This window comes from Doryrhamphus excisus, chromosome 3 (genome assembly GCF_030265055.1).
Source record: "Doryrhamphus excisus isolate RoL2022-K1 chromosome 3, RoL_Dexc_1.0, whole genome shotgun sequence".
Taxonomy (NCBI): Eukaryota; Metazoa; Chordata; class Actinopteri; order Syngnathiformes; family Syngnathidae; genus Doryrhamphus; species Doryrhamphus excisus.
Genome location: NC_080468.1, coordinates 29,036,021 through 29,058,235, shown reverse-complemented (window position 1 = coordinate 29,058,235; position 22,215 = coordinate 29,036,021). Strand labels below are relative to the sequence as shown.

Here is a 22,215-nt window from a genome sequence, read left to right as displayed (position 1 = left end):
GAATTTAATGAAACTAATGAAGGAAAAACAAGCATCTTACTTTGTGGTTTGAATTTATTTGAGTAGAAATAAAAAAGTACAAAATAAAGCATAGGAAGTATAAATAATTACAATGCCAACAACATGAAGGCAACCATGAAATAATAATATAATTAAAAAAAAAAGCTAAAACTTTTCAGTTGACTTGGTGAGAAAAGGCATTGACTTTAATCTTGTTGTCTAAAGAAGAGCACAACAATCAGTTACTTTTGTTACAAAAGACAACCAGACAAAGTGGACATCTCACAGGCTTTGGGGACACCATCACTTCTACGTCCTGGCTTCTTTGTCTGTCAAATGTCAAAGGTCAGTGTCTGCGTGGACGCTGGCCCCCCTGGGTGATGTGGAGGAGAGGCTGGGGTTGCCGCAGGAAGGGAACTCGCTTCAGGTTGTTCGTCTGCGCCGTGAAAGCTTCCGAGGTGGGACCTGTGAGGGGGAGAGAAGAAGTTCAAGTGGAAGAGGAGCTTTAAAAAGGAGATGCAATGCTGTCTGACCTGCTTGCTGGTTGCCAACCGGGGCTCTCACTTTGGCAAGAGGCGGGACTCCTCTTAAATGGGGGCGCAGAAGGGGCACCTGGGGCTGACCGTTGATGTGGAGATGAGGGTCTGATGTGCTGTCCAGGGGTCTGAACCTCGCAGCTGTGGTTGCTTTGGACTGAGGCAGCTGCAAGGTAACATGATATGTTATATATATATTATTAGTATATATAAATAATATATTATATTAATAATATATATATATCTACTCACTAGGGTCATTGCTCACTAAGATCATTGATAGGGTCCTCGCTAGGGTCCTGACTAGGGTGCTCACTAAAATCCTTGACAGGGTTCCCGCTAGGGTCCTGACTAGGGGGTCACTCAGGTCCTTGATAGGGTTCTCGCTAGGATCCTTACTAGGGTCCCGACTAGGGTTCTCAATAAGGTCCTGACTAGGGTGTTCACTAAGGACCTCACCAGGGTCCTCACCAGGTCATGGGTCACACTGTGTACTGGTTGTGTTTGTTGAGGTGTAAAAGTGAATAGCTGGTATGTAATTCTATTAGGATTGCAGAATGAATTGGATGTAAGAATTGTGAGACTCATGTTATCAGGTTTAGAGATTGAATAAGCCTTTTAGGGCTTTTAATGTCCATTGTGTGACTTTCTTCAGCAAATAATCAGAGATGAATATCCATATTCCATATTATACCATGTAGTATGTATTCATGTTGGAGACAAGGGGCGTCAAACTCGTGCCATGGAGGGCCGAGACCCTGCAGGTTTTCTTTCCAGCCAGTCACTAAAACAGATGATTTTAATGAAAAGCACGTCTTTCAATTTGAGGGAAGGAGCATGTTGATGAAATCACCTTCTGGACCAACCGGTTGGAGAGAAACCCTGCAGTGTCTCGGCCCCCCATTGACATATGTAGGTCTTCTAGACACACTCACTGCTTGCCCGGTGACCTCAAACGAGCGTGAGCGCCTCTTCTTGCGACGTGCCTCAAAGTCCGCCTCTCGGGGGGTCTGGTTCTTGCTGGTGGCCTTGTGGGGGCGAGTCCAGGTCACCTGCAGGCCGAGCCCCTCGCCGGTACTGCTGGACAGGTTGTCGTCGGAGGTGGTGTGTCGGAGTTCGGGGCTGGGCTGTCTGCCGCGCCGCACCGGCAGCTCACTGGAAAACAGGCCGCTCTTCTGCTTTGGGGGCTCCATCGGCGAGGACGCGGGGGGCAACCGCAAGGCCTCTGCTTCCCGGACTTTTGAGCGCCGCCGGGCTGCCTTGACTGAAATGTTGTGGACCCCCTTGAGGATCTGCTGGCGCTCTGTGGACACGCAACGTTGTTTTGTTATTGCTGTCAGGGTGAGGCAGCCATGGATGTCTTACCATTTTGAGAAAGGGGGGCATCAGGACCCGCCTCACTGCACTCAGGCGATGAGTCCAGGTGGCTGCTGACGCTGTGGCTGAGTTGAGTGAAGCTCAGTGAACTGACTGGGCCCAGCGGCTGTTTGCACACAAAGTACTGCCAATGTGATGACGAGCACAATCATCAAGGTTCATCACTTCTTACAAGGTCAAAGCCAAGTGCAAGAAGGTCATTTGTAGGTTACTTTCATACATGAAACATACATAAAGCATACTGTGCATGCTCTGATTAATAACTCTACTCAGTTAAGCGGGTTTCCTACAATCGATTGGTGCGTGGTGTACATAAGCAAGTAACTGCTAGGGTGTGTGCCAAAAACTTCAGCCTTAACAGCTGTGGCTGTAGGCAACCTTCTGATGAAGATTTGAAGATCTGAGCTGCTGATCACAGCTTTGTCTACAGTGGGTTGCAAAACTATTCATACCCATGAGCAACACTCGATTTCTCGGTACAGAACAAAGGAAAGGTGTGTTTCTCCTGTTTACATGAAAGGAAATAGCACAAACATGACAATACATCACTGTTTTTGTTCACAAGTACTCTTTACCATAAATAGATTGTATAAGTCTGTATTTCATTGTTGCAAAAGTATTTATATCATTGCACCAAAGTTGTCATTTTTAGTCAAAAATGACTGCACACCAAAAACTCTTGCATCATAGTGTCACAGGCCCACATTTCCACACCAGTGACTCTTACAGGCTTCATTACTCCCTAAAATAATAGTCACCCAATAGTCACCTGTCCACAGTCACCCCATGTTTGTCAGCAGACAACAGTCATGAAGTCGAAGGAGCTGTCAGAAGACCTCAGAAAGAAAGTTCTAAAGAAGCATAGAGATGGGCAAAGATATGCACGTTTTGTCAATGTGCCAAAAAGTTTGTTGCATCACTGGTCCGGAAGTGGAAGACGATGGTGCCACTGTGAACTTCTGAAGAACAGGGCACCCCTCCAAGATCACGGCAAATGTCAAGAGAAACCGCTTAGGCAGGCAAGAGCAAACCTCTCAGTAACTCTTGGAGGCCTGCAGCAGTCTCTCCAGGTTGCTGGGACTAATGTACGCAAGTCCATATATCCCGCACTTTACATAAGGAAGGTCATGGGTGTTTTGCAAAGAAAAAGCCACAACTGAAGAAACAACATTTCAAAGCTCGTTTGCAGTAATGCAGGAAAGAGGGATCTGGTTAGATCCAGGACAAACAAAATTGAACTTTTTGGCCTGAGCACCAGAAAGCTGATGATCCGGCTCATAATATACCTACCGTGAAACACGGAGGTGGGAATAAAATGCTATGGGTCCTGGATAAAGCCTGGACCTCGGCAGGATAATGATCCAAAACATACAGCTGGAGTGACACAAGAATGGCTCAGGGAGAAGAACGTGAAGCTTTTAGACTGGCCAAGCCAGAGCTCGAATCTCAATCAATACAAAACCTGTGGCGAGATCTTAATATTGACGTCCACCGAAGATCAGGGGGTAAAACTTTCCGAACAACACATTGCTGGCTATCCAAAGCAATTGGAAGCTGGCATTGCTGCCAAAGGATCTACAACCAAGTACTGACTATGACTTGATGACTTGCTGTGAATACTTACTTACTTACACAACTTATGGAAGTAAAGAGTGCTTAAGAACAAAGACAGTGATGTATTGTCGTGTTTGTGCTATTTCCTTTCATGTAAACAGGCGACACACCTTTCCTTTGTTCTGTGCCAAGAAATCGAGTGTTGCTCATGGGTATGGATATTTTTACAACCCACTGTATGTCATGTTACACATATTGGTATTGGATGATATAACCATAATCGGGTTATCGGTTATAAAAAAAAAAAGCGCCAATATCGGATATCACTTGGATTTTTCACCGACTGTCAAGAATAGATGCAGATGGAACATAAAATGGAACAAGAAGACAGAAAGCGGAGGTTCCCCCGGACAGTTTATGGTGATGCACCTACGCCAGGGGTGCTCATTAAGTCGATCGCGAGCTAGGTACTGGTGGTACTGGTCGATCGCGGCGTGACATTAAAAAAATATGATCCTAGCATCAATGCCGTCACTTGATTGATATACAGGGCAGCCATTCAGATGACAACTGAATGTTGCCCTTCGGGCGACCAATCAAATCAAACAACGTCTCTAAGTGCAGCAGAACTTACGATGTCAGCCTATCATCCATCCCCGTTACTTGATTGACATACAGGACAACCAGTCAGATGACAACTGAATTTTGACCTTTAGGTCACCGCTCATGCGTAAACAACGATGCAAAGTGCTAAGCTAGTCGGCGAATTGCGTCAGATTTTAAGCCCTCGCTAAAGTTTATGGTCACTAAAATGAGTGAAGGAGCTGGACCAAGTAAAAAGGCAAAAACTGGACCAAGTAAAAAGGCAAAAAACATATCACTTCCATACGGATATGGAATATTATACGGATATTATGATACGGATATTATCCATGACTGATAAACATTTGGAAGTGTGCTTGAGGCTGGCTATCAGCAGCTACTGTCCGGACTATGCATCCCTGGCTGGTTCAATTCAGTGCAAGTCATCAAAGTAAACTCAGGTAATTACAAAAAATGTTAATAGTTAATTATGTGTGTTTTGCAATATTGGCTCATTTGGTTATGTAAGGTACATCAACATACATTGTACGTACAAATAATCCTCAATACATTTGAAAATAAATAGATGTTTTGCATTTTTGTAGTGGGTAGATAATTTTGACTCGGTCATTTTAAAAGTAGCTCGCATGCTGAAAAAGTGTGAGCGCCCCTGACCTAGGCGCTACCGTTGAGCTCCCACTGGATTTGAAGCAAGCGAAAGGTTGGCTTTCACACAGTTGAGGTTAAAAATGCTTTGTCATACAAGCTTAAAATATTATGGCAACACGACAAGCGAAGGAGGAGGAAAAGCAGCCAGCTGATGTTGCTGCCAACCAGAGAACCATGGAGAAGGTCATTCATTTCAATAACTCATTTCCCAGGCAACAAGCAAATCACTAAGTCATGGACAGTAATAGCACCCATATGTAGATTGTTCTATTTAAAAATCACTGTGTTTTGTTTTCTTTTTGCACACACCTTTGACCGGACCGAAGACGGGAAGGCTGGGCACACCTGAGGCTGATAGCTCGTCCCTGTTTAGCCCGACTGCTTCTCACTGATGGCTCCTGCTCAGGTCTCATATTGTTGTTGCTAGTTTTTGTATTAAGCCAGGTTAGCCCAGCTACTCCCCAGCTATCCAGCAAGCTCCTTAGTTTAGATTCGTCTGCTTTGTGGAGTTCTCTATTTTTGGTTTTTGCTAACGCCATCGCTTTCTGGACTATTTAAGGACTAGTTTTGCACTCTGCTTCATTAAAAAGACTTGAAGTGCTCCACAAGCTCTCTCTCCAAACCTTCACGAGATCATCACAAAGACTTGAAATGACGAGAGTGCAGTGGCACCACCTTCTCAAGCTCACCTCTCTGCTGCTCTTTGCGTTGATGTGGATGGGGGGTGGCGTCATGACGGCAGAGTTCTTCATGTGTCGGGTCTGAGCGGTGTTCTTGAAAACTCTGTTGCTGTCCCTGATATCGGACAAAAGACAAACATTTAGAGGAAGTGTTGGTGTCATGGTGATTTACTGCACGAGGTGTCCTCACTGGTCAGGCTCAGGCAGGATGGGAGGCAAGGTGTGCCTGCGAAGTTTGGCTTGTCCTCGTCGTTCATTGCCGCACACGTTGCGTATGCTCTCCGGGTCCGAGTCCACGTCCTGCATGGCGTCACGACCCTGAGCGAGCACGGCGATCCTGGGGAGCGAGCCGCCCTGAGAGGATCAGAAGTTCATCACCCGGTCTGAGGATAGTTGAGATCTTGGTGTGGGAGTTGATACCTTCATGGTGTGCCTGGTGGTCACCTTGTCCAAAGCCACAGCGCGGTCCAGCTTCCTCTCGTCCAGTTCTCTGGTGTATATTTCATAGAGCTCCTGTAGGTGGGGTGGGACAAGAAGGCTGTGGTCTGGAGAACACAAAGTCAGGTAGAAGATCACAACCAGATAAAAGCTCTTCAGTAGAAGTTCCAGACTGACCGTCAATGAATTGCCGCTGCTGTTGTATGATTTCGTCGCAGAGGTGCCGGTGCATCTCAAAACGCTGCACCACAAAGTTCTTCTGTCGGATCACGTTGTCCTTGAGCAGAGCGTGCGACTGCATCTCTGCATTCTCGATCTCCAGCTCGTGCACCTTGCACAGGAGACCCAGTACCTCCCGCTGCTCCTCCGAGCTCACCCTCCTCGGCAGAAGCTCCTCCAGGTGACGGGCCCGATCCCGCAGATCCAGAAACCTGCGCTCCAGCTGCGCCTTAAAGGGGAAGAAAGGCGAGGAAGTCATCAGATTCATGTCAAAGTAGATCTTCTGAAGACCAATCAAGACCTTCTGCTTATGGAGCTTCTTCTGCTCTGCCATGAGGGCCACCAGGTTCTCTCTGGCCAACACAACCTCCTCCGTCTCGTTGGTGTCTGGTGGGGAGTCCGGGGAATCCGAGTCCTTGTCGCTGTCATCCTTACTCATACTTTCCTTTTGCTTTTCCGCTCGCCACTTCCTCCTTCTGCAGCTGCGTTCATGCTCCCAGCTGAAGATAGGACACAAATATTCAAAAGCTCTGAAGCTGATGAACCTTCTAGCGACTTGGAGACTCACTCTGCGATGGCGAGCAGCTGTTTAGACGTGTCAATTTGGATCTCCATGTTATTATTCTCCAGCTCCATCAGGTTCCTGCGGATCTCCATCTGCTGTCGGAAACCGTCCAGGAGCTGCTCCCTTAGCTGGTCCATGTCGGCCCGGCTCTGCTTGCAGGAGTGGGCTTGGACCTCCGCTGGTGTAGGAAGATAAGCAGGAGCATCAGAACCGAAGCCGTGATTGTCGTCAGATGATGATGATGATGGCCAAGAGGAGGCGGGGCTTCACCCTGCACGTGGCGGATGTCGGCCCTGTCGGGGCCGTGCTGGCGGCCTGCTTGGTCGGTGATCTTCTTCTTCAGCCGTTCGATCTCACAACGAAGATCCGAGATGATGTTAGTGTACTGAGCGATATGGTATGACACATTTATCAGGTTCTTTTTCACCTGAGGAACACAAACACAACATTATTGTTATTATTATTATTATTTAATAATACAACTATTATTATTACTATATTTTTACGATTTGCCAAAGGGCAACTAAATGGTTGCATTTTGCAAGTAAAATATGAGACATGTACTCATGCATGTGTGAGTAGATAAAAGTGCATGTTCCGTACTGAGTGGACAAGGGACGTTCCTTAGCACCATGACAATAAAATAGTGTGTGAAATGTGAGCTTGTCATAGTCTTAAGCTATGCATTATACATCTACCTACTCTTTGGTCCACAGACTCTAAATGCAGCTTTAAAAAAAAAAAAAAATATATATATATATATATATATATATATATATATTTTTTTTTTTTTTTTTTTTTTTAACCAAAGTGACTTTTTGTCCCACAGGGAAGGTTGATATATATATATATATATATATATATATATTTTTTTTTTATTTTTTTTTTTAACCAAAGTGACTTTTTGTCCCACAGGGAAGGTTGGATGTCATCTTCATGGGATGCGTGCCAACCTTTTTTAAAGTGTCACTTAAAATTCTTGCTCTCTTGTTAGCATTATAACAATGATGTCTTGTTAGCATTATAGCAATGGTGTGTTGTTAGCATTATTCATTCATTCATTCATTTTCTACCGCTTTCCCTCACGAGGGTCAACAATGGTATTTTGTTAGCATTACAACAATGGTGTCTCGTAAGCATTATAACTATGATGTCTTTGATAGCATAATAACATCGGTGTCTTGTTAGCATTATAACAAGAGCGTCTTGTTAGCATTATAACAATGATGTCTTGTGAACATTATCACAATGTCTTGTTAGCATTATAACAATGATATCTTGTTAGCATTATAACAGGAGTGTCTTGTTAGCATTATCACGAAGATGTCTTGTTAGCATTATAACAAGAGGGTCTTGTTAGCATCATAACAATAATGTCTTGTTAGCATATTTAACAATGATGTCTTGTTAATGATAATGGTAATAGTAATTAATAATGATGTCTTATCTTCCAAACAGTAGTTGTTGAACATAAAGACGTAATGTGTGCAGCTTGATGGTAGTGATGCTATCACAGGATCTTAATAGGTAGATGGCAAACTACCAGTAGCTCATCAGTTGATGACCTCCACTACATATTTTGCAATCATGCAAAAATGCAACAAATCATGGCAAAATGTTCAAAAATTACCACAGGCTACACAGCATGCCTTGCGGCGGCAGGTGGGTAGGCTACTTTGTGCGTCGTGTGTTGCCAAAATAAATTTTTGGCAAAAAGGCATCACTGGAAATACATTTTGAAGAATGAGAAAGAAATATGATTTTTAAAGAAGGAAATAATTATTGGTGCATTTTCATCCCACCCGTGTGCGAATGCTTTTGGCACGGTGCGCATATGCCAGTGTGTTGCGGGACTCCTCAAAGGCGACGGAGGCGGGGCTTATGTGGGCTATCATGATGGTTCGGCTGTTCCCGCCCAGGGAATCCTGTCAATCAAAGACATCAGCCGTCAATAATCAATGATCAATGAAACGGAGCATCAATCAAAGCATCAATCACCTTCAGGAGTCTTGTCAGCTTGCTGTCCCGGTAGTTGACGTACTTGTTGCTGTTCTTGTCGCTCAGCGCATTGATGCAGTTCCCCAAGGCCAGGAGGGAACGGTTGATGTGGGCCCCCTCTTTTAACCTTTGACCCCGATTCTGGGTCTGATTGACACATGGACTTTCATGAATACAATGAAGGACCTACAAACCCCCCCACCACACACACACACACACACACCTGTGCTGCTCGCTCTGAGCCGGCCAGGTCGATCATGAAGAGGCGTGCGAAGCGGACTTCCTGCAGGACGTCCCGACAGCGGCTCTGCTGCTTGACGGCCACCTGCAGCACAGCGTGAGAGCGCGAAGACGTCTGATTGGCGGCGGTGGGCTCCTGCGTGCGTTGCTTGTTGCCCTTCATCAGTAGCTCCATTATCTGCCAACACACCATGCTAGCTTACTGCGCTACACTAGGAAACTTTTCCACTTCAAACCCACGGGTCACCTCTTGGGCATTGACGGTGGACACCTCCGTAATGCCCGCCACCTGAATCACTCCTTTGGCGTCCTCTCTGAGGTCCAGGAAACCCGAGGACGGGTTCAGCAGGTCACGGATCATCTCGTTGTAGATCTACAATCAGGTAGATCATAAAAAGGCTAAACATGCTGACAATAATGAGAGGATTGAAATAGTGCTGTGTTTATACAGCCATAAATCTGTCATATTATTGACGATAAGAACGTTCAGATATTGACACGCACCATCCAGAGGTTTTTATGACTGGTTCATTGGGACTTTTACCAGAATCCTTTTAATCAGAATGCTTTTCTTGTCCACTAGATGGCGCCACATATATTGGCAGGACATCCTCATACGCAAAATCCTCTTCCAAAAGGCATTTCCAATCATTCATCAAGTAGTATGATACAATGTAATAATATGACTGTAGTCATCTATTTTCTTTGGGGAAAGGAAGTTGAGTAAAAGCATATCAAATGAGTGTATATGCATGTTTCTGTTTCTGTAGTGTCTTCTTCTTTCTCTTCAGGCTTTTCCCTTCAGGGGTCGTCATAGCAAATCAATCTCCACAGCACAGCTAATAACACTTCTTCTAACTTCACATCCCCACGGCACCCCAATAAAGCTTTCCATCACGGAAACATGACAGTGCTTTGCAAAGCTGCATTTCCACCCAGGAAATGTTCTCTGATGAAGGAACTTGGTTGTCTGGATTGCTTCATAAAGCATCTCCATCTGTGCTACTCCATCTGTTCTCCTCCAAGTGATTCGTCTTATCTTAGCCAGACATTCGCTATGCTTGGAACTTTGCTGGAGGAGCGTATGAAACATCTTTGGTCAGAAGGGATCCATCACTTCCAACATGACTGACATCTCAACCACACACCGACGCCAGAAGAAGCTGCTAGAGATGTTGTAAGGCTCCACAGGTGTTCCACTACTTGTGTTCATGCATTACAACACTTGAAGATGGAGAAATGTGGATTTCTGACCTCCAGATAGGACATGGAAACACTGTACATCATGTCATCACTGGTCTCCTCGATGGCCCTGAAGAGGTCGTTCAAGGTGCGAACGTAGATGCCAGGCTCCTTGTCGGTGCCCAGCATGGTGTAGGTCTTTCCACAACCTGGAAAAAAGACATCTTGGCATCTTTGAAGATTTTGTATGCAGAGTCAACCATTGTCACTGTTTCATTGCTCCCTGCGTGGAGCACTCCTTAAAGTCACTGGGGTTAGGAGTAGTGACTGTGCAGCAATTTGTACCATTAGGATGGCCGAGAAAGGACCCACAGATGGCATCATTCATTCAATGTTTCTATGTGGATGGAATATGATTTAGTGTCAGGTGTTCACACTGCCATCATCTCTTGATGGCAAAAACAAATAAGGGGTCATAATTTGACCTCCTAGAGGAGCACGAACAGAGTAAAGACCTCCACCAAGGGCCATAATTCCCCCATATTATTCACACACAAAATAATAATCCTACAGTTTTTGGTTCAGTCTTTGACATTTTGTACAACCTGTTGGTCGTTGTAGTGTATTTTGTTTTCTCTGACCATTTTTTGTGGAGATGCATGCACAAATGCCGACAATGGTCCTCGCATGTTAAAGAATCCTTTCAAAAATTCCTGGATTTAGACGGCCATCTGCATCACCCCCAAAATATAATCCGTTCTTCCATATCCCATTCACCACAATTCCTGAAAACTTCATCCAAATCCATTCAGAACTTTTCAATTTATTTTGAACACAAACAAACAAACAAACCACAAAGTACCCTCCGTGCTATACTTGATCTTAGCAGAGGTAATAATATAGTAATAACCACTCAATAAGCCAACAGAAATTCCATCAAGCTCTGTATTTAACTGTTGCCTACTTTGTCCAGCTAATAGCCTAGCCTGTGAAACCTGCTTGCCATTTTTTCATTGGCCGATGGTAGAGTTATTCTTGGGTGGAGTGAAACCTGCCTAGCAACAAGTGTCCATACATGTATTTACTGATGTTTTATGCGTAGAAGTGAGAAGATGAGTGGAAGTATAAAGGAATACAAATGGTACTGTGATGAAGATATAATCCAACCTGTTGGTCCGTAGGCAAAGACGGTGGCATTGTAGCCTGATATGAGACCCTCAATCAGGCCTTTGGTGGTGGCCCGGTACACCTCCTCCTGCACAAGCCACATTTAGTCTCAACGTCAGCAACTAATGTTGCAGTATATGTGTGTCTATTGGGCTAACCTGACTGGCCAAATAGTCGAAGGCCACGTCAAACACGTAGGTCTTCTCCCTGGAGCGGTTGGCCCGCAGGACGTCATCCGGATCCTCCAGAGGGTCCATCAGGACCACCATCTACGGAAGACAGACGACAAAAGATATAGCAGGAACACACACACTTTTAGTAGCTAATAAACCCAATTAGACAACGCTCAATTCCCCACACCGCACTTGTTGGGGAGGGGGGAAGGTTCTTGGAGATAAATGTAGCTTTTGGCTTTCTGTCATTTTGGGCTTTTCCATCATGCAAACTAACAACACATATAACAACATATATAGCACCATATGACAACACATATCACCGTATTGTATATAAAACAATATAAGACTATATACCAACATATATAGCACCATATACAAAACTAAATAACACTATATAGCAGCATATAAAGCACCATATATAACACTATAACACCATATACCAGCATATATAGCACCATATATAAAACTATACACACCATATATAACAACATGGGCTATACTTTTGCAGACCAGGCAAAAATATATAAATAATATATATATTAAAAAATATATATATATATATATATATATATATATATATATAGAATAGCTAACACTAGCACAGTTTTCATAAAATATAATAATATGCAGTATAGGTATGCTGGAGCCTATCCCAGCTGTCTTCGGGCGAGAGGCGAGGTCCACCCTGGACTGGACAGTGGACCATGAGTTCCTAATTTCTCACCTGGACCAGTGGGTACATATTAGAGGTGCGGCAATGGAGTGGTTCAGGTCATACTTGGCCGACAGAACTTTTTGTATTAGCCTCTGTGTCCTCTGCACCCCTCTCATGTGGGGTCCCACAGGGCTCGGTGCTTGGCCCTCTCCTCTTTTCACATTACTTGCTCCCACTTGGCTCCATTTTTAGGAAACATGGCGTTTCTCTCTATTGTTATGCAGATGATAGTCAAATTTATGTGCCTCTTAGCACAGCCCGATCAGTTCTGTCGTTAGATCCAGTTTCTACCACCTGAGGCAGCTGGCTAAAATAAAACCTATTCTATCCAGGCAGCATTCTGAGACTGTAATCCATGCCTTTGTTATCTCTCAGTTGGATTACTGGTGCAGAATGCTGCAGCACGTCTTTTAACTGGCACAAATAAACATGAGCACGTTCCCCCCATTTTAGCTCCACCCACCGGCTGCCTCTACTTTTAGGGTTCATTTCTAAATTCTTTGGTTTGCTTTTAAATCCCTCAATGGTCTTGCCCTGCAGTACCTCTCCGAACTTCTACATTTTTACACTCTGTCCTGGTCTCCCGGGTCAGCTGATCAGCTGCTCCTAAGAGAGCCTAACTACCGCTCAAAAGTTTGGGATCACTTGGAAATTTTTTTGGCCAGTCTGAGATATGGCTTTTTCTTGGCAATCCTGCCATGAAGTCCAGCATCCTGAAGTCGCCGCTTCACCGCTGATACTGACACGGATATTTGACGGGTACTATTTAGTGCAGCTGCCTGACGACCTATGAGGCGTCTTCGTCTTAAACTACACACTCAGATATTTCTCTTCTTGTACAGTTGTGCGTCAGGGCCAACTCAACACTTTTCCTCACAGGGGTGCGGGAGTGCTGGAGCCTATCCCAGCTGTCTTTGGGCGAGAGGCGGGGTACACCCTGGACTGGTCGCCAGCCAATCAAAGGGCACATATAGACAAACAACCATTCACACTCACACTCATACCTATGGACAATTTGGAGTCGCCAATTAACCTAGCATGTTTTTTTGGAATGTGGGAGGAAACCGGAGTACCAGGAGAAAACCCACGAATTTACGGGGAGAACATGGAAACTCCACACAGAGATGGCCGAGGGTGGAATTGAACCCTGGTCTCCTAGCTATGAGGTCTGCGCGCTAACCACTCGACCGCCCATATAATATTATATTACAATATATAACACCATATCCTGTAACATATACCACCATTACACAACCTCACATACCAATAATGTACCAATATAAGCATATATATGACCATATAAAACACCATATGGTAGGCGCTGATAGAAATGCAACTGGGATATTGTGTTGGCTTAAATGCTATCACGGGACGCTTGCTCAAGGTGTCAGACTCATTCTTACCCAGAGGCAACCTGAGGACCTTGTTATGGAAACGCTCCATTGTGCATGCACTCACATACACACATACACACATACACACATGCAAACATACACGCACAGACACACACAATGGAGAGTCAAGCTGCTGCAGAGTGCAAATGTAGCACGCCTGGATGCTCTTGCGTGTGTATTAGCACACCTTGGCAAGGTGGATGATAAGAGGGGGGTGTTGATAACACAACAGCCCCCATCTGGCCTTTGTTGACTGCAGTATGCTGGAACCAACCCCACTCATTTCATGCTGGGCATTGATAGAAAGCATGGCTGTATGTCCAAATCATTTTGACTGTAAGAAATGACATGAAACACAACACCAGAGCCACTTGCTGTAAAAAATGTCATCAATATATTGACATATTATTATTTGACATATTATGTCAAAGCAAATTGGATTAAATTATTAGAATGAATTGTTTATTAGTGGACACATTTTTATATAATTCAATACTTTTACGAAATACATTTTACCAATCAATGCTTGAAGTTTTAAAAATAATAATATTTAAAATAATTATGTAAGGATCTATTACTGTTCATGAAAAACTGTGTCATATGGAAATGGAAGCTGTTTACAGTGTCAGCATCAATATAAAAATATTTATTTGGCTGTCACTAGCTCTAACCTGAGATGCTAAGCTAAGCTAACTGGGGATGTTAGTCTTTGGGGAATTATTGTTGGTGGTTGCATGGTAGCATGATAGCAAGGTAGCATTATATCATGATAGCAAGGTATCGTGGTAGCTAGATAGCATTATAGCATGATAGCAAGGTAGCATGATAGCAAGGTAGCATTATATCATGATAGCAAGGTATCATGGTAGCTAGATAGCATTATAGCACGATAACAAGGTAGTATGATAGCATGGCAGCATTATAGCATGACAGCAATGTAGCATGATATAATGATATTAAAGTAGCATGATAGCAAGCTGGCCTGACAGTAAGGTAGCATTATAGAATGGTAATATGATAGCAAGGTAGCATACAATAATGCTACCATGCTCCCGTTAAATGCATGGAAAGAAAAGTTAGGAATAGTTTGTCCCTTATTTGAGGAAATACGCTAATCTGGGAGAGAACGTTATTTGAAGGTCATTTTGAGGAAATTGACTTCATTGTCCAACAAGAAAAAGCAAAGCAGCAGCAGTTGGACGAGATTAAGCTGTTCAACAAAAGAGATGAAGCTGTTCAACAAAAGACCACCACGCTCAGCTACCAAGGTCACAAGGTCACTTGCTAACTCACGTGTGGTGCATGCCGCAGTGAGATAAAGACGAGCGAAAAATGCTTGTTTATCCGCGTACTGGTTAAACTAGTGATGTTGCGGTCGTCATGGTGGCCCAAAAAGCTTGGAATGCTTGGTTGGAGGCTAGAAAGGGTGATTTAGCTTTGTTATCTTTATGCTGCCGTGTCAACAATGAGCTTTGACCTTTTCTGCTGCTTCGGAAAGTCTGATGCTGACAATGTGGTTATTTGATAGAAAAGCCTGGCAGCTGTCCTCGCTGCACCCCAACAAGGCCAACCGAGATCTCCTTTCAGACCTTCTCCATGTCACTGTTATGCAAGACCTCACCATCCTGTCTGGCTAACAAGACTCAGTCATAGCACTCCTGGCTTTTCAACCACATGCTAATAAACACATGCTAGTCACATGCTAGTAAAATACAGTAAGTGTCCCTACAGGCCGTTTCTACCACATGCTAACAGTAACATTCAGAAAGTGTCCCTACAGGCTGTTTCTACCACATGCTTACAGTAAAATACAGTAAGTGTCCTTACAGGCTGTTTCTACCACATGCTAACAGTAAAATACAATAAGTGTCCCTACAGGCTGTTTCTACCACATGCTAACAGTAACATTCAGAAAGTGTCCCTACAGGCTGTTTCTACCACATGCTTACAGTAAAATACAGTAAGTGTCCTTACAGGCTGTTTCTACCACATGCTAACAGTAAAATACAATAAGTGTCCCTACAGGCTGTTTCTACCACACGCTAACAGTAAAATACAGTAAGTGTCTATCTATGCAGGCTGTTTCTACCACATGCTAACAGTAAAATACAGTAAGTGTCTATCTATGCAGGCTGTTTCTACCACACGCTAACAGTAAAATACAGTGTCTATCTATGCAGGCTGTTTCTACCACATGCTAACAATAAAATACAGTAAGTGTCTATCTATACAGGCTGTTTCTACCACATGCTAACAATAAAATACAGTAAGTGTCTATGCAGGCTGTTTCTACCACATGCTAACAGTAAAATACAGTAAGTGTCTATGCAGGCTGTTTCTACCACATGCTAACAATAAAATACAGTAAGTGTCTATGCAGGCTGTTTCTACCACACGTTAACAGTAAAATACAATAAGTGTCCCTACAGGCTGTTTCTACCACACGCTAACAGTAAAATACAGTAAGTGTCTATCTATGCAGGCTGTTTCTACCACATGCTAACAAAAAAATACAGTAAGTGTCTATGCAGGCTGTTTTACCACATGCTAACAATAAAATACAGTAAGTGTCTATGCAGGCTGTTTCTACCACATGCTAACAGTAAAATACAATAAGTGTCCCTACAGGCTGTTTCTACCACACGCTAACAGTAAAATACAGTAAGTGTCTATCTATGCAGGCTGTTTCTACCACATGCTAACAATAAAATACAGTAAGTGTCTATGCAGGCTGTTTCTACCACATGCTAACAATAAAATACAGTAAGTGTCTATGCAGGCTGTTTCTCCCACCTACTAACAGTAAAATACAGTACAAATACAGTAAATACAGATTTATGAATTTATGATAATGCTAGTTCTGGTGGCCACTACACAGTTTCTTCTGAGCAGGAAATACATCTTCTTCACGCTCTTGTGACAGCCCTACTGCTACTGCTCGTAACTAATAATTATGTTAGCTAAATAGCAAGGCAGGAAGTGATATGCTGATAATGATGCAGACGGTGGGCCAGGAAAGCTAGAGAGTCTCTCATTTGACATTTTGAACAGGAAAGGCAGAAGTAGGATGTACGTTCTGGCATGAAAAGAACAACATGGCCCCCCACTGGTGTTCTTTACCACTCATGAACATTTGAAACATGCTAAATGCCAACAAAACACATGAAAAAGCAGTTTTGGCTAAGAATAGAATCTAAGCAGGTGGTAAGCATGCGTGTGCCACCTATTGGCCTGGCATGCTTATGATGTGTCCTTTTAGACCTTCCGCAGCCAGCCTGTCACACATGTACTACCGTCTTTGGCATCATAGTTCTGCAGCTAACAGTGGCAGGTATATTTCATGTAAATACAGTACACCCATGCGTCCAAGAAGGGGAAGGAGAGCAGGAAGATGTGCCCGTAAGAAAAGAGAGAAGAGGAGCGCCAAGAGCCTAGAACTGAGAGTAGGGACTTTGAATGTTGGAACCATGACTGGGAAAGGTAGAGAGTTGGTTGACATGATGCAGAGGAGGAAGGTAGACATACTGTGTGTCAAGGAGACCAAGTGGAAAGGTAGCAAGGCCGGAGGTTTAGGAGCAGGGTTCAAGTTGTTCTATCATGGGTTAGATGGGAAGAGAAAGGGAGTAGGGGGAGTTGGTTAAGAATGTCCTGGAGGTAAAAAGAGGGTCAGATAGGGTGATGAGTGATGAAAAGTGATGGTGAAGAAGCGTGTGCATGCAGGCAGGATGGAATGGGTGGAGAAAAGTGTCAGGCGTGATGTGTGATAGAAGAGTTTCAGCTAAAATGAAAGGAAAGGCATACAAAACTGTGGTGAGACCAGCCATGTTGTTTGGTCTAGAGTCAGTGCCACTGAGGAAAAGACAGGAAGCAGAACTGAAGGTAGCAGAGATGAGGATGCTGAGTTTCTCATCGGGAGTGACCACGATGGATAGAATCAAAAAGGAGTACATCAGAGGGACATTACATATTAGAGGCCTTGGAGATAAAGTCAGAGAGGCCAGACTGAGATGGTTGGAACATGTCCAGAGGAGAGATAGTGAATATATTGGTAGAAGGATACTGCCAGGTAGGAGGCGTAGAAAAAAACCAAAGCATGCATAATCCCGCCAAAGGACAGACAAAGATGACAGAAGAATCTTCTTGGAAGAGATAAAAGCAACCAGGAGATTATCCACTTCCCCACGTCACACGGTCTATTTACAGACACTTCCTTCAAAACAACAAAGTAGTAGCAAGTGTCGTCTGAGCCTGTGCTGCCTTCCTAAGCATGAACACTTTCATACACTAACTAGCTCACCAAGGAGTCAAGTTGGACCACCCGAAGCATCTTATCCCACCCCCCTACCACCCTGGAGGGAGCTTCAGGCACCACGAGCTGCTCCTCAAAGCACCTGCAGCCTGACTTCTTCTCTGACAACAATTCTCTTGGTTTCTTCTCTCCATTCTGCTTTCATGCACTTTCGCTCTGAAAACACCACCCTGGAACATCCATTCCGTTATCCTCACTGCATCACTTTGACACCACAGCAATGTGCCACTGTTGCTGGACACAACATCAGGTACAGCGCTGGACACAACATTAGGTACACTCATGCTGTCTAGGTCATGCAGTGCAGTAAGTGTCAGCCTGACAGTATTTCCACGTGTGTGTTTGTTGTTTGTCTTTACAATTAAAATCAATACTTTAAAATGATTGCATCATTTTGTATGACATATTTAATATCTATAAAATAGAAAAAAAGGATGATGAATTATCATGTTTTAGCTGTTATTCCAAGGAGTAGAATATATATTTGGTAATGGTAATGGTTTTATTTCATTTGAACATGCATCAGATTACAATTGAGTGCATCCCATAATCAGTTCACAGTTCCACATGTCCAAAAGGAGTAGGAAGAAGCAAAGCTTATTAAATCCTACCCGTCCATCTGGTACTTTTACAATCAGTAACTGTTACGTTTGTTCACTTCCTGCTTTCCATAATACAGTTTAAGGTTTTTTTTTTTTTTTAATAATGCACCATATGATATGACCATACAATGACATAATGGGTACCATAGTGCGTGTCAATATAGAGATATATATAGCACATCATGACTGGTTCAAGACTCTTCATCCTTGTATTTAGCAAACATCAACTGCTTGTATTGTTTCTTGAATTGGCTCATCGTTGTGCATTGTTTGATTTCCTTACTCAATCCATTCCATAGTTTGATTCCACATACTGAAATGCTATGGCTTTTTAACGTAGTCCTAGCATATAAGGGTTTCAAATTTAGTTCTTCCCTGAGATCATATTTCTCATCTCTTGTAGAGAAGTATTGGATGACATTTTTAGGTAATTGGTTATTTTTAGCCTTATGCATTATTTTTGCTGTTTGGAAATTAACTATATCAGCAAGTTTTAAGTATTTGTGATTTTAGAAATAAGGAGTTAGTATGTTCTCTGTAGGCGGCATTATGAATTATCCTTACGGACCTTTTTTGCAGTACATTTAGCGAGTGAAGATTGCTTTTATAGTTATTAGCCCATATTTCCACACAATAAGTAAGATATGGTAGAACCAGAGAGCAATAAAGAGTGTGGAGTGATTTCTGATTGAGAACAAGTTTTGCTTTGTTCAATATTGAAATGTTTCTTGCCACCTTATGTTGTATATTTGTAATATGAGGTTTCCAGCTCATATTTTCATCTATTGTGATCCCCAAAAATGTATTTTCGTTCACCCTTTCAATGTCTACACCGTCTATTTGTATTTGCTGGTACGTGTCCTTTCTGCTGTTACCAAACAGCATGATTTTAGTTTTACTTAGGTTCAAGGACAATCTATTAACATCAAACCATCTTTTTAGTGTGAGCATTTTTTCTCTGACCTTTCTAATGATTTTGTCTATACTCCCTCCAGAACAAAAAGCAGTGGTATCATCCGCAAATAATACCAGCTTTAAGTCTTTCGTTATTTTGGAGATATCATTGATGTACAAGTTAAACAATTTTGGCCCCAGTATTGACCCCTGGGGAACTCTATTTCTCAAAAGTTAGAAAAAGGTGCCATTAAATAGAAACTAGCGGCTGCTGAGTGTGTACGTTAAAAGCTAAACGTATCTTCTTCCTCATTCGCCTGCAAAAGGGGGCGGTGCCACAAAAACCCCAACACAAACAATGGCCATGACCTTGCCTGGCTGTCTCCATGGCAACGGGGCCTGGCCATAAAGCACCCCCCCCACTGTGTGCTACTGTCAGCTCACCAGGCTTTCTGTGCCCTTGCCCCCCCCCCCCCCCCACTAATATGAACATATGCTAATACTAAGTACACAAAGTACAACACATCAAATATTGCTTAAACATGTACACAACCCCCCCTTGATAAATCCCCTCCATGACACTACAGTGTGTCCAACTGGTGGTGTGGGTTAGGGGTAAGGAGGCTTAACCTGAGACACAAAAGCACCCAATCAGCAAATTAAACTCCCACCCCAAGGATGGCATATGGCATTCGTGGATCTTATGGACGGGGGTGGGGGGGGGGGTGTTATGGTATTTGTGTAGACACGTACGCACGTAGAGCTAAATGGCTGACTTTTAGCCAGCAGCCAGTGCAGCATGCTAGCATTAGCCATGTGCGTCTAATCCCTCGTGATGATGTCAGCAGTGCTGTCCTCAAGCCTGCCGATAATTCCATCACTTCCCAGACGGCAGACAAACAAACACATCTGATCCTGTTACCACATGGGGGATGGGTTATCCCTCCAGGTAAAACCCTCCAGTCCCATCTTGGAAGGTGAGACGATCCATCCGGCAAAAGTGAGTCACTGGGTCGTCATGCAGGGAACGACTCTATACGCCGCCTGCTAAATGCCGCCTGCGGGGGGCGCTTACTTCTGGCCCCAGCTGGCAGCCCCTTTCGCAAAGACATCATGATGTGTGTCGTATACGTATACTTCACATCATTACATGTGACATATGGACGCCTGTCAAACATCCATTCTTCACACCGATCTTACACGCCGTACTTCCACCAAGGTGCTGGTTCAAGGTTCATGTATCTATCTGTCTACCTGCCTGCTTGACATCACAACGACTGCAGAAAGGCAGGCAGGTGCTGGCCTTGGCAGACGGTGTGGGAGGGGCTAACATTCCCAAAGTGGACTAGACCATTTTCACACAACAAAACAACAACATGCGTGACAGAAGATACCAAGACAACACACGACTATTTACAGCCTGAAGTCTCCTTCACACTGCCGCCAAACGCTGGCTTTCTCATAGGCTGCTTTTGTGTGGAAGTGGTCCTGAGGTGAAATTGGCAAGGACTAATTACGACCACAAACATTCTTGTGAGGTAGTATCAGAGGCGGAATGGCACCTGTGTGGAACTCACTTCCTGTTGTGCTGAGAAGAATTGTGGCTGTCCAACAGGCGCTTCTTACCTCACACCAGATGCCAAGGCACCAACAGATCAGTGACTGAATCCTGCCGTGTGCATGCCAGGCCACTAGAAGGCAGTGTCCACTCTGGGGCGCTAGCATGCCACTGGTGCTTTACACTTCATCAGAAAGAGGCAGTAGTGCCGTCCAACTGTACCACAACGTCACGCTTCTCCATCAGAGCATTGTTGGCCTTCCGGAAGCAAACCCCAGCAGGACGACCTGACGCCACCCGATGCCCCTTGACCTCAAGTCCACTCTCACCTGCTCATCCAGCCTGTGGGCCACGATGGTTGCCGCCTCCTCCTGCTCGCCGTCGCCGAGGGGGCGGATCCTCAGGGCCACCTGCCGGCACAAGGGCGGGTTACCAACGTATAAAGGCAGACGCTTATGTAAGACTGTACGACGCTAGCTCATCATCATCACCATCATCATCATCATGCCCGTGGGCAGTAGAAAGTCAGCTCGGTTACAACCGCCGCTTCAATTATTCACCGTCACACCCGACTTCTTTCTTTCTTCATCCACCCCCCCCTTACACCTTTGGGACTATCTTCCATCCATATATTCATCCATAGCATATACAGTACTGCAAAGACCCCCCACCCCTGTACTACCACTACTACTACATGCATACAGTATACTACTTGACTGTGCAGGGTACCTAGTGGTGTATAGTGATACATCCCACATTATAGATAAGACAATTAATCTCCAAGAGAAGTTCACACAACAAACTTCAAATAGGAAACAGTAAGATTTCTGAGAGGAAAAGGTCAAACATCATAAAAGCTTACTGACTTCTTGCATCTTTGTGTCTTTCAACAATGATGATGGGGAAATGAAGCTTAAATAGTACAAATAGTAGAAAGTACTGCTTTGTACTCACAGTCAGTTGCTGCTCCTTGGACTCTCCGGTGTCCTTCATGTTCCCTTGGGGTCCCGTCCGAGGTCCGAGGGCATTACTTCCAGTCCAGCCTGGACCGTCCCGTACCTATCTGACCCGGCATACCTCCTCCTCCCCCCTTCCTCCTGGGGGAGCCACCAGCAGCGCCTCCCCCTTCAGCTTTGATCTAATCCTTTCTTGCTTTTGCTCCGTCCCACGGCGGCCTCTCCGCGGAGTCGCCGCCGGCCGAGTAGCGTCGATGTTCGCCCGCAGGAGGCGCGTCTTCCCGATGCGTGACCCCCGGGCAGGTAAGAGGAGGCGCTCACCTGCGCGTCGGGTCAATCAGTCGGTCCGCCTACTCCCTCCCCACCCTCCCCCATCCCCGAGGCGTACGTGCGCATGCGTGCAT

At 44.4% G+C, this 22,215-nt stretch overlaps 1 protein-coding gene across 3 annotated transcripts; it reads right to left on the bottom strand.

Moving 5' to 3' along the window:
• Window positions 1-19: 19 nt before the first annotated feature.
• On the bottom strand, window positions 20-22,169 carry kif19 (kinesin family member 19). Of its 3 annotated transcripts, none has more exons than XR_009129003.1 (20): window positions 21,810-22,169; window positions 21,185-21,265; window positions 11,366-11,476; window positions 11,208-11,295; window positions 10,113-10,249; window positions 9,106-9,231; window positions 8,842-9,036; window positions 8,619-8,765; window positions 8,423-8,545; window positions 6,891-7,047; window positions 6,624-6,798; window positions 6,014-6,555; window positions 5,819-5,943; window positions 5,589-5,752; window positions 5,408-5,513; window positions 1,902-2,019; window positions 1,472-1,839; window positions 534-702; window positions 287-465; window positions 20-219 (listed from the first exon to the last, which is right to left on the bottom strand). XR_009129003.1 is itself a non-coding variant. In XM_058066618.1 (20 exons), the coding sequence occupies exons 1-20, from the start codon at window positions 21,846-21,848 to the stop codon at window positions 347-349; spliced, it is 3,018 nt and encodes a 1,005-aa protein (XP_057922601.1). In that variant the 5' UTR covers window positions 21,849-22,169; the 3' UTR covers window positions 21-346. The 3 variants fall into 3 exon arrangements, 2 of the variants coding, with proteins under 2 accessions (XP_057922600.1, XP_057922601.1); XM_058066618.1 differs by having other exon boundaries at window positions 21-465; window positions 6,014-6,284; window positions 6,357-6,555; XM_058066617.1 differs by having other exon boundaries at window positions 20-465.
• Between the last annotated feature and the right edge of the window lie 46 nt (window positions 22,170-22,215).